We start from the raw sequence: 18,506 nt of genomic DNA, 5'->3' as shown, positions 1-18,506 counted from the left end.
AAAGAAGTTGCGGTAATAAATAATTACTAGAAAAATAAGAATATCTTTGTTGTTCTAAAGGCATTTCATTAGCTATAATCTCTCATTGTATATGCAGGTAAATGGCATATGAAGCAAACTCCAATAAATAGAATTGAAGTCAGGAATTCTGTTTATCATTAAATATCATGTGTTTTGCTCTGCACATTCTTTTAATTGTACATTGCTAAATGTTCATAAAAGTCATTGCCTAATATGCTGCAGTGCATTCTTACTTAGAATTCTTGCAGTTATAAATGAAATATAAAAGCAGAAAATGTGTCCAACATATTTTATCAAACTGGACTTCTGTGCAGTTAATGTATGCAGCGGTTCAAGCACAATCGAATGTAAATGATGAGGTGATATTGATGAAAGGAGGGGATTGAGGTCTCGGGGGGCGCTGATGACGGATTGAACAGAAGCGGCCTTGCACTGCACGTAACTCAAGTCTGTCGTCTTCACTGCTCAAAGCCATAATGGGAGGTGGCAGTCTGAAATGAGTTGCCACGGCAAAGAGTATTATTTTTGAAATGCTTTCACACAAATCACTAGGCCCTGCATACAACTTAGTTTCATGCTTTAATGTCATCAGGAGGCACAAATTGGTGTGTCTAATTGTTTGCCACCTGCCAGCAAAATGAGCTGCCAGCCAGCCAGACGGGTTTGATTGTCTGTCAGCTATTCACTAGATTGAGAGTGACAACATCAAAAATTTCACTTCAAACTCTGAAGCTTTGAGCAGCTTTTCAGAGACCTCTTCCCCACAAGTGCTTCTGGACAACTGCATTTTTCAATTAGTTTTCAATATATTGCTGCCTTCTGCCTCATCTGTCTTAAGGTAGCTGTAATTACATTATGAGCTATATAAACAGATTTCTGGGACACAGGAGTCTGGATTCTCAAAGTTATGACATATCTTTTAACGTCAGACTGAATTCCTTGAAAATGGCATCCAGGATGACATTTTTAGAAGCAAACACAAAAGGGTTATTTCACCTAGGTTTGCAACTAATGGAGCATAACTCACCAATAATTTCTTTTTGCATTCTCATCTTCTGTCTGACAAAAATCAGTATCTGTTATTGATTTTAGGGTTTGAGGCTTTCCTTGGTTTTTAGTCAATTTGCATTTGTCCCACTAGACAACCTAGACAGTTAACATTTGTGAATTTATTTGTGATTCTACCCAGTACTACACTTTAAGGTTTGCATTTGTTCCATTCTACTATTTTTCTAGTAGAGAGATTTTAGAGTGAAACTATTTTTGAAATTGAGAGTGCTCTTGGTCTTGTAAATGGTTGTTTAATTTTTTTTTTCAATGAGGTTTTTATATATTTATATATATTTTTTCTACGTGTATCAAAATTATTTCAATAGGAGGCATTTTTTCATAAGCAGAAAATCTTGAGTTCCTGGAAATTAGATCAATTATTTTTCCTAAGTTAAATATGTTACTCACTTTTAATGCATTATCATTTCATAAATTGGAACATTATGGGTTATCATAGTTCAATAAAGTCTTTACAAACATAATTTGAAATATTTTGAAGCACATACGTTTGAAGAATTTTAGGCTTTGTTTTATTGTTGGTTGTTTGCTTGGGTTTTGTTTTCCCATGGAAGGTCCTTGGGGGCCAATCTTAAAGTTATTTATATGCTAGAGAAGATGGACATTTTGTGGAGTCTGGTCAGGGATGGTACGTGTCCTGTCAGTTAGTATGGAGAAAGGAGGTATTTTTAAAATACATTTAGATGCATAGCTATGTTTTGTATACATAGACTATATTTGAAAGTAATTCTCATCATCTATCTGTGTTTTAGTAGAGTGAATATATATATATATGTTATATGTATATATAAAACTGATTGACAGGAAGGGAAAGGGACAAGAACTGTGAGAAAAGATGCTCTGAAGGCTCAAATGGAGAAGTTCAGTAACGATCTGTTGTATTATTGCACATCTTTGGGAGATCACTGCTGTACACTGGTCTACCTCAGTCATTTAAATAAAATATCTAAATTCATACACTACACTCCTGTTATAGTCATTACATTCTCCAAAAAATATAAAACAGATTTGCAGACTGTGACTAAATATGTTTTAGTCTTCTCCCAGTTAAAAAAAAAAAAAAAAAAAAAAAAAAGATTACTTTTTAAAACTCATAAAGAAAAATAATTGGATAAATCAAAATGCCTTTCCTATGAATCAGGTGGGGACAGTTACAGGTGCTGCCTTAGACATTGCATTCCACACTACTTTGGGTATCACAGAAGTTTTTTTTAAACAATGAAAAACTAATCATCAATGTGAAGATTTGGGGCTTCAACTGGGGTTCTAGTCCACTCTCAGTAGTTTTCATGATTTTTATGCAGTGGATATTGGAGTAAAAGGAAAGACTTGAGAGCTCCTCTCTCTAGAATATATTTCCTAATGTAGTAGTTAAAATATACTTCAAAGAATGAGAGGTATGGTTTCAGATCCCGTTAGACAGAGGGGGGGAGATGAAGTTGCATTGCCTGTATTCCTGGATGGTGTCTTAGTCACTGATTTTCTAAACAAAACAGAGGAAAATGTGGAAAAGCATCTCTCCCCCTGCTCTTCATTTAGAACAAATTTATACTAAATTTATTAATAGGTTCAAGTCAACCAAAATTAGGTATATTAACCTCCTTCTCTCTTCTCTTCTCTTCTCTTCTCTTCTCTTCTCTTCTCTTCTCTTCTCTTCTCTTCTCTTCTCTTCTCTTCTCTTCTCTTCTCTTCTCTTCTCTTCTCTTCTCTTCTCTTCTCTTCTCTTCTCTTCTCTTCTCTTCTCTTCTCTTCTCTTCTCTTCTCTTCTCTTCTCTTCTCTTCTCTTCTCTTCTCTTCTCTTCTCTTCTCTTCTCTTCTCTTCTCTTCTCTTCTCTTCTCTTCTCTTCTCTTCTCTTCTCTTCTCTTCTTCTCTTCTCTTCTCTTCTCCTTTGCTATCAAGGTGTTTTCATGTTCCTCTTGTTTGTTATTTAGCAATCTGTACACAGGTAGCTCTCTCAAAACTCTTATAACCTATGTTATGTTCATCTTTTCATACTCAGTGCATTTAACTTGTTATGTCTTATAAATTAAATGTATGTATGTTTTGTGGGGAGAAACTAGCATCTCTTTACTCTCTAGTATGATTCATTGGATATACAGCTGAAAACTATACTGGATTTCTGTCTTAATTTTTTTTTTTTAACAAAATAGGCCTCTAAAAACAGTATTAAAGCCTTATTGATTTTTACAGAACTTCTGCTTTTTAGCTTTTGATTTGGGGGGATTTTTATTTTTTTTTTTACATCACAGATAGATTAGTTTCCTTCCCCATTTCCAGTCTACATCTCATACTATTCATTCCTTTATGATTTTTTCCTTATTCAATGATGTTTCTTGTACTTAATACATGACATTTTAGCTTATATTCTATTCAGATTCTTCAAACTCACTAAATTTCTTCTATTTCCAATTTCTCTATTCAGTCATGACCATTTGTCTTTCTTGATAGTAAGCTTTTTATCTCTTGCAGTATTTTCTTGTTTCTTGACAATTTTTAGATCATTTTAGATGCTTCAGCTAATTCATCATGAATGCCAGGGAGATTCTAGTGACTGCGAATTGCACTGGAAGTAAACCCTGAAACTCACTCTCCCACTTGATCTGAGCGTGAAGATCAAAGACCTTCATGTCCTTGTCCTAAAACCACACCTAAGACAATTCACTTCCTTTATTTAGAAACAATAATCATAATCATAATTTTTTAGTAGATTAGGAACACATTATATACTTTAAAATTGTGATGTTTTGATGAATATATGCTATCAAATGACTGAAAGAACCAATAAGTGGACAGTCAGTGCTAACACTTCATTTACATGAGCCTCAGAGATTATATATTTCTGTGAGACTTCCAGAGTTGTCTTTACTCCTTGATTTCAGATGAATCTTATCTTAATGCAGTAAGCCTAATAGAAGGTTGTCTTAAATAGGATTCAAAAAGTGCTATTAATACATGCTAACAAACACTTTTAAAAGATTTTAACCATGATCTGGGACTGAAATCAGGAAGAATAGTGAGTAATAAATATGCATGTTTCATAATGGATCAAACGTATATAGGCATAGAGAATACACAAAACTTTCAGAGAAGAAATGCTAAACTTTATTTTCAAGACTGAGTTAATCTAACAGCAGGAAGAAGGTAAGATGCAATATAGCAGACAAATTGTCCCCCATTTTCTACTGTGATTTCCTCTGAAACATCTGGCAGAAGTTGCTGTTTGACACAGAATACTCTTGTGAAAAATTTTACTGAGGTATGTGCTTCTTGAAAATTCACAGAATCGTAGAATAGTTTGGGTTGCAAGAGACCTTAAAGACCACCTACTTCCAACATGCTGCCATGAGCAGGGACACCTCCCACCAGACCACGTTGCTCAGAGCCCCATCCAACCTGGCCTTGAACACTTTCAGGGATGGGACATACACATCTTCTCTGGGCAGCCTGTTCCAGGGCCTCATCAACCTCACAGTAAAAAATTTCTTCCTAATGTCTAATCTAAATTTACCCTTTTTTAGTTTAAAACCATCACTACACTCCCTTTAAGGAGTCCCTTTCCACCTTTCTTGTAGGCCCCCTGTAGGTCTCTCCAGAGCCTTCTCTTCTCCTGGCTGAATTCAACTTTCTCAACCTGACAATCCCAGTTCTCAGCCTGAGAGAAATTCTTCTGCTTTCTACTGTTGGGGAAGGAAAACAGGGGCAAGAATATTAATTCAGCCTTATTCAGTTTCAAGTATCCCAGAAGAGTGTACAGAGATTTTAATTTAGTTGCCAGTGCTCAGATAGGTAGTACTAGACATCCACTACTGGAGGCTTATCTCTAACCTCTTGATTGACCAGAATGATTAAGCTTGAGGGCCTTTGGATTTTAAGAAGGAAAAGAGGTTCAAAATGTGGATTAGACTGAGAGAGAAAATATACCACTGTACAAACTGACTTGTCTGTCACCAGCACTGAGTAGCTAAAATTTTAAGGAAAGTTAACTTGAGAATGTATTTTTTTTTATTTCAATTTTCCCTTTTTGCATTTCAACATATTAATGGTGTTATTTTCTATCTAAATATTTAATGTGAATTGCTAAACTGCAGATGAATTCTGTAGCCCTTTGCTGAGGTTATTTAATGAACCAGCAATGCGTGAGTGGTATGCAGGTAGAACCAACACTCACGTTAAACACGATGTGAATTACGATTAATTCAGGCTTAGGTTTAGAATTTAAAAAGGACACTCAGAGCAGCAGAATAATGATTAGTAGTCACATTTATGTTTAGAATTGTAAAATACCTGATGAACTGAATCAGTTTCTACAGCCAATTACTACTAAGCCTTTGTTGACTAAATCACTGAGGAACATTTGGGACCATGATGATGTGATTCAGGAAAATGTGCACCAGTTTGGAATCCTGAAATATGTTGTATAATATGTTGTGTAAAACATGGCCTAAAAAAGAAATGACAGAATTATATATGACCTTTTCTTCTAGTAGATTTTTGTTCCTTCATGAAAAGAATATCTGAATGCTTGGCAGAGATACATATCAGGCATCTATCACATTAAATTCTTTCTTTCATTCATATTATCTTTAGGTAGATAACTATGCATCTTTCATAAATCTGTTTTGGTTTGGCTTGGCTGTTGTTTTCACTGTTCGTGCCATTGGAGTGGTTTGAGTGGCTAAAAGATGGTGTGTGTTTTTTTTAACTTGAAAGCTGTCAATCTTTCAATTTTCTTGTTCTGCTACTACTTTGATTGTTTTGCACATTTCTGTCCAGTCTATTGTGTTGTTCATAGAGTTTCTTAGTCTTCTTCATCTGGATGTCATTCTCTATATTCACTCATTGTATATTGTTTTATCAGGAGGATGAGACATTTTGACAAGATTACCATGTATGATATGTCAGAAAACAGCATTTTCTTTCAAACTAGGATGATAATGTCTCACTGATTTTGCATCCTCTTATGTTTCCTGTGATTATTTTTAATTTAATAACACCTTACTTGTCTTCATGTCCTGATTCACACCTAAAAAGAACATCAACCACATGTAGAGCATTAGTACTTGTGGAATATGGGAAGGATTGTCCTTTCTTCCAAAAGGAATTAATTTTCAGACTTAAACTACGCTCTTAAGAAAACAATCTTCTAAAGAAGATTTCTTCTTGTGTTTTTATGACATTGTAGGGACTCTGCTCTTGTCAGTACCTACTCAATATTCCTTAACTCAAGTATTCCAGAACTCAAGTATTTGGTTGAAACATTACTTGAGCTAGAGATCTTTTGTGTGGATAGGAGCTAACTTTAGGAATTTTCATACTTTTATGGTGCAGATTAATCTACCAGTGTAGACTCAAGTTTTATTCACCTGTAGCAGCTGCTATGTAAACACTTTATATCACCAAGGACTGAAAGAGATTATTAACTACAGATGAAAGCAATTATTTTAGGGTCACGTATCTTAATCAATAGTTATTGCATTGTGCAAACTCATCTTCTCCTAATGTGAGAATGCAGAGATATTAACTGGGACTGTGATCTTCTCTAAAAAGAGTTTAAAGATTATTATTATTATTGTTGTTGTTGTTGTTGTTGTTGTTGTTATTTTATGCTTGAGGAACCTTTTGTACACTGTCATCAAATAAAAGATCATAAAAAATAAGTTGTATGTTATTTTCACAATGGCATCACCAATACAATTTCCATCACCAGGCTTTGAATAAAAATCCAGAGAAATTCAGGACTTAGACATATATTAACTACATTCACAAAAGACAAAAACAAAACTCTGCACATTTTGATCCATTATGTGCCATCATGTTTACATGAAAGTGTAACAAAATAATTACCAAAGGAACTTCTAGAGCAAAATGTGGCCTTATTGCCCTAAATAGTTACATTTTCTTCCTACTTTATTTGGTTACAATAAATATTTTTAATTATAAAGGAAAATGTATCTGCTCAAGTAGGAAATGTGTATGATGATGAAAATACATTGTCTTAACATTTACAAATATCATTTGTTTCAGGTTTAGTTTTTCACCCAGTTTTTCTATTGGCATAGACTTTTATTGGAATCATTTTTTTAAATAAAAAAAATGAAAAATTAAATAGAAAAATTTTAATTTACCTGTCTGCACTATGACAGCTGTCCAGTGTTGAAAAAGTGTTAATTAAATGTCTATACAATCTTTTCCTTCTTCTTCCCTTTTAGCACGTGCAATGTGCTTACAAATTCTCAAGACTACATTTAAACATTATTTTTTTAAAGGGCATAATACCAATATTGTGCAAGTAAATCTTTACTACTAGTATTCTGGCATAGTTTTGAATGCTTGATATTTTCTTTGCAAATCTAGAACACAGGCACACATAGTGGTGTCAACAACATATCAATGAAGTGATGTGATGTTTCAGTTTTGGGGACACTGAAAGAGAAATTGGGTTTCTCAAAGTGACAAGCAACTGCAGAAAATTAGAGTAAATCTTTCTATTAAATAGGAGTATGTTTTCATATATATGAAACCCTACATATATATATATGAAACTATATATATATATATGAAACTATATATATATATGGTTTGACTATAGGTTGACTATGAAACCATATATATATATGTTTTCATATATAGTTCACATAGTCAACCTATTTCAGAAAGATTAAGGAAATTGCCATTATTATGTGTTCTTTATCAATAGCATTATAACAGAGTGTAATCCTGTAATAAGCAAAAACTCTTGCTAACTCTGCTGCAGAGTTTTAGTAATCTGCCATTTCTTTTCCTACAGGAGCGTGGTCGTACCAGTGAAGAAGCCCCCACCAGGTAGTCTGGCCGTGACCACAGTTGGAACTGCCACAGCGGGGAGTGGGCTGCCACCGGGTAGTACACCTAATATATTTGCTGCAACAGGAGCTACACCAAAAAGTATGATTAATACAACAGGTATCGTCCTTAAATATTTTTGTGACACTCATTTTTCCTTTTTTTTTTTTTTCTTCTTCTTTTTTGGTTTGTTTTTGTTATTTTTAGTGGTGTTTTGTTTTGTTATTTTAGTGGTGTTTTGTTTTGTTTTGTTTTCAACCATCTTTTCAGTTATTGTTTTTGTACTGTTCAAAAAAACCTGGAAAGACTAAATCTTGTCCTTTGTTAGAGACAGTATTCTCACTTAGTGTATGTTTACAGTCTTTGATAGTACATGTTGGACTTGCACAACCTTTAAATAAGTTTAATATTGTTTTATAGTCATAGTTCAGAATAAAAATGAGCTAGCTTCTCCAGTGCTCTGCAGTAGAGGATGTTTGTATGATATACACCAATTAATACCACCCTCCACACCGAAGAAATTAAAGACTACAGGATATTTATGCATATATCATAGATCGTGAAGGTTAATAGTTTTGGCAATCATTATTTATCAATACAAGTATTTTATGGTTTTTGGAAGGTTTTTTGGTAAGAACTTACCTCATTTAACTCTAGTCATGTCTTATCAGTTGTTATTTATTGTGACCTATAGAAGAAGGATAAGAGTTTTTTTAATTATTTAAACTAGTAAAAATGGGATTGTCTATCATGAAGGAATCTGTTGACTACAGAGGCTGTGGTTTCCTATCAGAAATGAATCCTTACTGTGAGAGCAACCGATGTTTACTTAAACTCCTTTGAAATGTCTGGCTATGGTCTGTTTTCTTTCTAAACTAAGCAAAAGCACTTGAGAGAAGAGCTCTCTTCAAGGATATCACAACTGCAGTCAAGGGTTGAGAAAATTAAAGTCTCCCTGGGGTTGCAGAAAATGGAGGGGGAAGCTTTTAGCATCCTTCTACTTCATGGAATAATATGAAGACACACTCATTATTTTTTCTTTCTTTTTGCAGATTACCTTTAATACCTGGTAATAGAACTTTGATTTTTCTAATGATTAAAAAAAAAGAAAAACTAAGTTAATTATCCTGAGGCAGATGGGAGGGAAGAATGCTCTGAATATGTTTTTGCTTCTGTGAATGGTTTCATTTTGTGTAGCCAATTCTGTTAATCTTGAATGGATTTCCTTTTAGGTACTCTTGTATCATGCAAAAAATAACCTACATTGGAAACCTTGTTTTCCAAATGATATTGAGTAGTGTGAGCTTTTCAGACTCCTCACTGATTAAAGATCTGGCGTATTTTGGCTGGAATGTAGTAGCTCTTCTTTGTAAGTAATAGCATTTAAAAATCAGTCGTCTCCCTGATACCACTCTTAGTAGAGGAAAGTATTGCAGGTACCATGGTACATTCATATTTTTGTAGATTTTATAGCTTTTTCTGGTTTTTGTTTGTTTGTTGTGGTTTTTGTTTTGTTTTGTTTTGTTTTACATTTTGTATTTGTCTCCTTGCTTGATTTATGGAAAGTATTAATTAGATGAAACTTCAAGTGTCAGATTTAATTAGTCAGAACTAAATGTGTACTGAACTTTTTGTGATCTTATTTGGTAAAGCCTTTTATGCCTGAATTCATCTGAATGAACTTTGATTAATTCTACCAAGAAAGAGTTTTCAAAATGATTCCTTTCCAACAAATTTAATATCAACATTTTAGAAACAGTAAATGCATTAATGGCAGTAAGAATTAGCATAACATTGAAAACATATATATATTAAATTGAAATGCTTGTTTTGCAACTTTTAATTTAGCTATGCCTACAGTAGTTAAAACAGTGATTATATATGTCAGTTTTTGAAGTGTATGCATCAAGTATCCGGATGCTTTCAGGTTGTAGACTTTGTGAAATTATCTGTTATTAATGATTTTAGGGTAGTAAAGAGAACTTCATTAAACCACAGAGATTTTTACTATGATAAAAAAGGAACAGTTTACAATTTTATTAGAAACACTAGATGTCCCCCCAAACCTATTTACAGCTGTTTTTACAGTATGTCACAGATAGTGTGCCAATGCAATTTTATCTTTGAGGTGTATTCTGTGCTGGAATTCTGAGGAAGGTGGTGTGTGGATTTTGTTTGTTTGTTTGTTTGTTTGTTTGTTTAAGTTATTCGTAGATTGGAGTCAGTGTTTACATTTCATCTGCCATCGCTGTCATAGTCAATGTCACTGTCACAATGCAATGAAATGTATGTTACTGATGCCCTTCTAGTGCTTTGAATATTTCTTTTGGGTGACAGGTTTTCTTCCTTCATTTCTGTAAGAATCTGTTTCTGTAGTTTTTAGAGTTGATTTCTGTAATTCCTATCCTGATTCTCAACTCTGTGTTAAATCAGTAGTTCTTAGTCTGTTTAGCCTTCTCTTCTGGGATCCTCACTGGTTAAATAACTTAGCAACTACTTTTTTAAACAAAAGCCATCATGAAAAAAAAATTGGAAGGAAAAGGGGAACAGCAATGTGTGTTACCTAAGTATATATAACCCACCTCTCACTCACACTGTAATAAAACTCTAGTAATTAGAGTAAATTAGTTCCTACTCTAAATCCTGAACCAACTACTATAGTAGCCCAGCAAAATCTACTTCATTTTGATATTTTTTTGAAAGTTTTTTTTTTAAATGAGACAGTCAAAAATCCAATTTTTACCTTAATTCATTTCAAAAAACAAAATACTTAAAGGCAAAAAAAAAAAAATTGTACCTGCTGACAGAAAATGTTTGCCCATTACCAGCCTTTAATCTCTACTTCATTTTCAGCTGGCTGCTTAAGCAGTTAAGAAATCATACTGGCTTTGTAAAGATTTTATTTATTATTTGTAGGAAACTAAAATATATATATTAATATGCCTATATATCAGTTACTAACACTGACCAGCAATGGGGAGTTACTAGTTATGATTTAAAAGAAATTAGTAGAATAATGTAGTTGATCCCTAAACTTCATTTTCTGGGGTCTTCCACCTCTCGTTGCTAACTTGGCTAAACCTTCCTCGTTGCTTGACACCCTCATCTCAGGTAACATTGCAGTCCCTCTAACTCCACAACAGTTAGTTGATACCTCTGTTGCTGTGATGTGTTACATGGCATGGTGACCATGCAGCAGAATACTGACAGCATTTATCACGATGCTTTCACTACTGCTCATGGCCACTGTACGCCTTTTCTGTTTTGCTTCAGAGAGTCTGAACTCACAGTGCTGTTTCAGCAAACATGATAGATTGGCATTTAGAGTCTAAGTGTAGCCCTTAGCTCTGACCCACATCACATAAAATATAAATGTACACTCTGTTGCATCTTTTTTCTGGGCAGCTGTTCACAACCCATTGAAATGATACCCCCACTGCCCTCCTTACTCTTCAGGTCTTAAAATTCTCCTTGACTTGAAGAAGGAAACTGAAAAACTAAAATCAGAGTCTTGTTAGAGTATTAATATTCTTCAGACGCTAGTTTTCACCATTACTTGCTGAAGGAATGAACATTTTCTATTTTCTGAGTCATTTTTTTAATTTCTATTTAAAAGAAAAAAATTCTATTTGCCTGTAGTTGCAACTGGGCAGCCAAGACGTATGTACATATAGAAAAAAAAAAAAAAAAAAACAGTTTAACTCCTATTCTTCTCAATCTCACCTTAAATATACCTGTATTTTAGAAAGTTCTTGATTTACAGGCTGATGTAAAATGTTTTCATCTTTGGAATATAATTTGAGAATAATGAAAATTGCCTGACTTTTAGTAGCTATTTAAGCTTATTATTTTTATACCAGCAAAATAAGGTATTAATTTATACGGTATTCACATTGAATGTTTTTAATTGTTTTAGAATAAGTAACATTATTTCCTTACTTAAAAGTAAATGAATAAGACAAGCACTATATTAAAAGTTTCTAAAAGTTACATTTTTTCAGACTGAATTAAGACCTGTATTTTTTGGGGGACAGGTGCAGTAGACTCAGGATCTTCTTCTTCCTCTTCGTCATCCAGCTTTGTGAATGGTGCTACCAGCAAAAATCTCCCAGCTGTCCAAACTGTTGCTCCAATGCCAGAGGATTCAGCTGAAAATATGAGGTACACAAGTTCTATCTTTTAATATTAATTATCAATTCTCTTCCCACAACACCCTCATACATACAAAACACTATAAAAAGGAAAAAATATATATGAGAATGTATTTTAGTTTCCTCATTATGCCTTGCTGTATTTATTCATATAATTCAATATATATTTATAAACTTGTTTAGTACTAAGTATGTACAGACTAAGATAACACTTCACTGAAAAGCCTAATTTCTTAGGACTATGCTGGTCGCTAAAACTTTGTTAAAAGTTATTTTTCAGTTTACCAGCTTTTTACAACACTCAGTAATGAAAGTAAAAATGAGAATGCAAGCACAACTTGGCAATAGGGCATTAGTAAGTGGAGAGACACAAGCTCTTCTGAGCAAACAAAAGCCCTATTTAAACTAGAGAGGGTGAAAATGGACATGCATTTGTGCAGCTAACTAAATGGTGGACTAGATCTAGGTATAGCAAGAGGAACATATCATGGAATAGTCCCCTAAAATTGCCCTCTAAAATTCCCATTGCATATCTTTATATGATAATTTATTTTGTAAAGGTATTCATTTGTGCCACAGCACATGTCAAAGACGAATTTTCAACGTTTTCAATGTGCACACCTATTTGCCCTAAAAAGCTGCAACTGGATATAGTAAAGAGCTGACAAGTCTCGCTTAGTTGGCTAGCTAATTCAAGATGTGGTTTTAAGATTGGAATGAAAAAAACAACCATGAATTGTTCATGAGCTTAAAAGTTGCCAGGTCTTGTCCTATAGGAGCATTTAATTCCTTAATGCACTCCAGTGCATAAAACTATTTTAATCTCATACGTTAGGACAGTATATTTCTGAGGACAAAGTCTTTTACAAAATTCAGATACTGAAGTACGTTAAAATTAACTTGAATCTTTAATAAATGTATTGTTAAACAATTTTAACCAATGCAATGTTCATATATTTTTTCAAAAGCATTTTGAAAGTTTTTGTCCTGGAGTCAAGGAACAACTTCAGTTGCAAAATCTGGCATTCAAATTTTGAATTCTGAGTTTGAGCTCAAAAGTAGTTGTACTCCAAGTACTAACTGTAATTAGTCACTGGAAAAATCTATATGGAGCACTACATCAAAAATGTAGATAAATTAATCAACCTGAGAAATGTCTTTGGGTTTTTTTTTCTTTTCTTCACTTCCCTTTTCTACTAAAACTTTATTTTGATAATAGACCATTTTTGTTTTTATCATTTTAAATTTATTGTGCTTCTAAAAATCAGAGCTGTTTGTGGGAACAGAAAGCATGAAGTGACAGCTAACTTGTCTAAGCCTTCCCTTACAGTAACTGCGCAGGAAAAAAATAACTCCTCATTGCTGTAGACCAAGCAGAAGAGAGTGAGCAGGATGATGATCTTGGATTCTTAGGCATTTAATAGTTTTGATTTGTAGGTGGAGGTTTGGTCCAGTATGAGGTTGCGAAGGTAGCATACTTGGGACTGGGACAGTGCGTGCCGCTACGCTCTGCTGTGGTGATTATATATATCCAAGGCTATAGATCATGTTGCTTTTTCTATTTGATATCACATAACATTACAGAAATTGCAAAACATTGTACAGACTAGACTTTATCATGAACATAAAAAGTGTTTACTCTTTCTAAATATTTTCAATTGTCACTTAAAGTATTTCACTTCTGCCTTCTGTTTCTTTTTACTCTAAAAGATATGTTTTTAATGCTAAAAACAGAAGTGACAGCTGTGATTCTCATAATATAATTTTTGATTAAGTTTATAAAATTTAAAGAGTTTTCTGCTGTCCTCACAAAGTAATGCATCCATCCATATTGCCAGGTCCATGTGAGACTTGTGAGTGTTTATGCTGTCCTGGATGTCTATCTTCCTTACACATTCTATGATATTATATCATGTTTATATAATGTTTCATTTCAAGTCTTACAAGAATCTTTAGCTATCTAAAAAAAAAAAAAAAAAAGTAGGCACACAGAAATTTGGCTTAACTATTTCAAAAGATCCGCTCGGGATCCCTGCAATTGAAACTGTATATAACAGTACATTTAATAAAAGTTGTTCTTGACATTCTTGGTAGGTTTTATGTAAACCTTTATTTTCACAGGCTGAAGTAAAAAAATTGCATACCTAATTCTCTCACTAGATTGAAGTAAATCCCTTACATTCCTTCTTTGTGAGCAACTCAAGCACTAGCTACTAAGAACTTTTCACAGGGTTATTTGCTTTTTTTCCCTTGCAGTTTAAAAAGTATTTTTTTAATCTGCTGCTGCTACTGTGCTCCTTAAGTATTCCTTGTCCCAGTTTATCACCTTTGTGCTCTTGCTGTCTCCCCTGTCCCATCATATGTAATTATATATAGTATATATTATTTATTTTCTTAGATGTGTTGCCTTTCATCTGCAAAATAAATAGTCTTGAATTTGGATGCTATTAAAATGTATTTGCATTTAAGAATATGTACAACTGGAGAGGAAAAAATATTTTGTTTATTGATCACAAAATATCCTTAAAAACTCTTGGCTCAGTCACGAAAACTAGTTACATGAATCCCCATAGGGAGTTCCCTAATGATTGCAGGATGCATTATAAGGTATAATAGATGTGAGAAGCAGCTGTAGTATCAGATCAGTCTGTCTGTCCTCTTTTGCTTCTCTCTGTGCATGTGGGTGGACCAGAAATTCAGTAGATGGGCCACCTGCTTCCCTGAATCTTTTTGGGGTCTCTGTTTATGCTTTTTTCTTAATTCTGTTTCTTCTTTTTGAAACTGAAGGAGCAGAACTTCAGTCAGTTTTCAACACATAAATGCACCAAGGATTTATATAAAAGCAAAAGGATTTTTTTTCTTTTTTTTTCTCTATTTAAATATTAATTTCCGTCATTTGATATGAATTTTTAAAGAGTGCTAAACTTTGATCTCACACTTTCACAGAATACTATCCCAAATTCCCTCTGAATAGATCCATAATGTACAAGATCAATCAACTATCCATTTGATAGCAAGATGCTCAAATACCTTGAGGTATTAATCACAGGATGTTTAATCCAAAATGTTGATTAACAGCACAACCATACCTCCCATGTCATTGGATCTTTAAATAAAATTTTTCTTCATTTTAAAACTTTTGAACTTCAGTTTTTTTTTCAATTGTACTTGAAGTTTTCAGAGTTAAATGAACTCTAAAATTAGAACCTTTAAGTAAATTTATAGTGAAAGCCTGTTTTAAAACATGGTTTAGAGAAGTCTAGATTTATCTAGTAGTTTTTTCTCTAGCAGCAAAAGCTTGCTTTGCTCTATATTGCAAATGAAAAACTCAAAGCTAGTCATCAGTGTTTCAAGTACAGTCAATAGAAGCTCTAGCACAATGAAATTCACTCCAGCTAATCATTTAAAATAATGGCTGGTGATATGAAACTGCTTTAGAATCCAAAAAATCAATATCTGAATTTGAAATAGGGAAGCAGCAACTTGAAAGAAAATAAGCTATAAGAATTCACTTTAAGCTATTGAAGGAAAACTTCCAATGTGTTTATAATGTGATATTTGTTTTTAAATGTAGGAATCTTCATGTGACCTGAATCAAAAGGTCCACATTTATTTAGCATTTATATATAGTAGATACCATTGAAAAATTAATTGTTAGTGTCCATTCTCTAAGGTTCTGTCAATAAATGTAACTTCTTCCTATACTATGCTTTTAAATGCCAATAGTATTTTGTTGCTGTAGTTTCAGGAAAAAGAAAATGTTCTGCTACAAGCTCTCTGGGGAAAAAAATGAATGAAAGAAAGAAACAAAGTAAAAGAAAGGAAGTGAAAGAAAGAAAAAAAAAGAAAGTAAATAAATAAATAAATATTGGTAGACCAGAATATGTATGTAATATCATTTACGTTTTTCAGTAATACATCATTTCTTTGAGGTTACGTAGAAAGTGTGTAATCTTGGCACAAGAGTTTCAGAGGGCACAGGTGTTGTGCTCTGTCAGGTTTTAAAAGGGACTGAATAAAGAAGGAATCTAAGGAGATAGTCCTTCAGATAGTACACAAACCTTGGCAGTCCTATGCAGTTCTATTGCTAGCTTTGTATACTCAGAAAAAGGTATATTATTTCAGAAGCAAACAGAAGTCACAACACTCCTTTCCATTGTACAAGTAGAAATTTAGGAATACTCCATGCCTCAAAAAGTCTCAGCAGGCAGAAAGGTAGAAATACAGTAGCAAAGTGATTTACCTGTGATAATTTTCCCCCAAAGCTGAAGAAAAGAACATTGATTTTTCTTGATTCCTGTTCTAGAACACTTCCTCATGCATTTCCTTGTCTACCATTTCAATGACAGATATTGTTATGTGAAAGCTTGAAGAAAAAATCAAGTTATTTGTGATTGCATTATGTGAATAAAAACTACTCTCTTCAAGTTTTCAAATATATATAAAATATAAGGTGAGATAGGTGCAATATCTGACATTCTTCTTCCATGTTTGAAAATGAGAAAAAAAGTTTGTTTTGGAACTCTGCCAGTGCTGTAGAATTTAAGAGGCTGCCACACTGCTGAATCTGAAATGGCATGTTCATTTACATAAAACCATTTAAACACATTTAAATCATTTAAATTATGATTGTTCTCTTCTCTAAAGAATCTTACAGAAACTTTTAAAAACAGGTGTGGTTTGACATCATTTAATTTCAAGTTTTAAGTCTTCTTCCAATCATGGTCTCTGTTTTTCCACAGTATCACGGCAAAGCTTGAAAGAGCCTTAGAAAAGGTGGCCCCTCTTCTGAGAGAAATTTTTGTTGATTTTGCCCCTTTCCTATCTCGTACCTTGTTGGGCAGTCATGGACAAGAACTGTTGATTGAAGGTACTGTTTCTAAGATTATATTATTTTAGCTGTTAGTAGTTTGATATGAATACTGTTTCTTTTCAACTATTTTCCATAAATAAATGAATCAGTTGTTAATGTCTTGTGATTTCACTTACTCTCATTTAACTTTATTTAAAGTAATTAAAAATGTCACCCTGAGATACATCTTGTCACCTTAGAGTGCAAAAATCTCTCTGTAATTTGCTTTTTGCTCCTCAGAATAATAATGTGTCTTTCATACTGACTTTGAGAAACTGCTGAAAAAGTATAATAAAAAAGTATAATCAAATCTCATGGAAGAAAATAAATTGAAGAATGTGGTCCAATATTATTGCTATGTGCATCTAGATTTGGTAGGGACACTGTTTCCTCAGGTGGGTCAGTTGGATTCACATGGGCAGATAAAGAGCTGTCCCTAGAGGAGAATAAAAAGCATTTATGTGTGTATGTATGTATGCATTTATTTTAAGAGAAGTGTCTTTGAACACTTTCAAGGATATTTTTATGCATTGTCTTTACTACTATGTAGTTATAAAATTTGAGAAAATAATGAAAACTCATAAGTGAGTCAGTGAGTAATCCTGAAGTTATGTAGAAAGTAATGAATCACTACTAGCACAGCTAAAATAGTGATGGGGGAATTGACATGAGCATGCACTTTTCCTATGTCATATATCCAGAGGAACATATTCAGTCAAGGAAATTTTTTCCTTCCATTTCTTATTGTCAATTAACTGTCAATATTTTTTACTGAGAGGCAAAAGAGTCATTAATGCAAAACTCATGCTATGTGAAGATGTCTGCAGGAAAAACAAAACAAAACAAAACAGCTTGTCTTCCTACTGCTGTATATACATTTTCTCTAAATAGTTGTGTAGAGTCTTTTTCTATGCTCTTAGTTATTATTCCCCATGTTGGCCTCCTTTTATTCTTAATTCTAGAATAATTTCACCTTGTGACTCAAATCTTTTAAATAGCCTTTTCCTTTTTTTGATTTTTTATTTTTTTATACAAGGAGTGGTAAAGTAGCTTAGTAATTCTCAGAAACTTCTTTTTTTTTTTTTTTAATACTGTTTATTTCATAGCTGTGAGTAGGTTGCTGTTCTCACTTAATGACACCTGAAGCTGAGCTATTCAGTGAGAACATTGAGATAACTGTAAAATATTTGATGTATTTCATTAAGTCTTTCATTTCAGTAAAGTTGATTTCAAAATTTGCAGCAGTATTATGCTTTTCTGTTTGACAATTGTTTAATTGCATTATAGTTTTTATAGAATACAAATACAATTGTCTTAGTTTCACCTCAGCTCTTTTATAGATTAAAAGTTTCTGCTCCAGTGCTGTTCTGACTTCATCTTTTGTCAGATTTGTAGTGTGGACAGGGCTCCAACGTTTTTCAGCGTATGACAAGACTGAAAAGCTACAGGCCACAGGAACCCAACAGTACATGGCAGTATGAGTCTATCTCATTGCTGTCCAGACAGAGATATGGTCTTGTTGGCTGTAGCATTATTCCAATACCCACTTTGAGTGCCTTTGCAAATTTTGTCTCTTCTATGATTCAGCCAT

General features: G+C 33.3%; 1 protein-coding gene and 1 long non-coding RNA gene across 26 annotated transcripts in view; one reads left to right on the top strand and one right to left on the bottom strand.

The window, feature by feature from the left end:
• The window catches only part of NBEA (neurobeachin), a 518,392-nt gene that overhangs the window by 208,101 nt on the left and 291,785 nt on the right, over nucleotides 1-18,506 (top strand). For 11 of the 12 annotated variants that reach the window (XM_080568262.1, XM_080568264.1, XM_080568263.1 and 8 more), the window contains 3 exons: nucleotides 7,878-8,032; nucleotides 11,947-12,073; nucleotides 16,806-16,933. In XM_080568262.1, the coding sequence (XP_080424388.1) occupies nucleotides 7,878-8,032; nucleotides 11,947-12,073; nucleotides 16,806-16,933 (410 nt within the window). The remainder of the gene's footprint in view (nucleotides 1-7,877; nucleotides 8,033-11,946; nucleotides 12,074-16,805; nucleotides 16,934-18,506) is intronic. The other variant, XM_080568267.1, reaches the window with a different exon arrangement.
• The window catches only part of LOC308183057, an 85,191-nt gene that overhangs the window by 34,234 nt on the left and 32,451 nt on the right, over nucleotides 1-18,506 (bottom strand). For 13 of the 14 annotated variants that reach the window (XR_013942236.1, XR_013942237.1, XR_013942238.1 and 10 more), the window contains exons 2-3: nucleotides 11,927-12,060; nucleotides 8,555-8,600 (exon numbers count right to left, since the gene is read on the bottom strand). This is a non-coding gene — a long non-coding RNA (uncharacterized lncRNA). The remainder of the gene's footprint in view (nucleotides 1-8,554; nucleotides 8,601-11,926; nucleotides 12,061-18,506) is intronic. The other variant, XR_013942247.1, reaches the window with a different exon arrangement.

The sequence above is a fragment of the Anser brachyrhynchus genome (genome assembly GCF_964034855.1).
Source record: "Anser brachyrhynchus genome assembly, chromosome: 1".
NCBI classification, from domain to species: Eukaryota; Metazoa; Chordata; class Aves; order Anseriformes; family Anatidae; genus Anser; species Anser brachyrhynchus.
The sequence above is the reverse complement of the archived record's forward strand: the minus strand, read 5'-3'. Positions and strand labels throughout refer to the sequence as shown.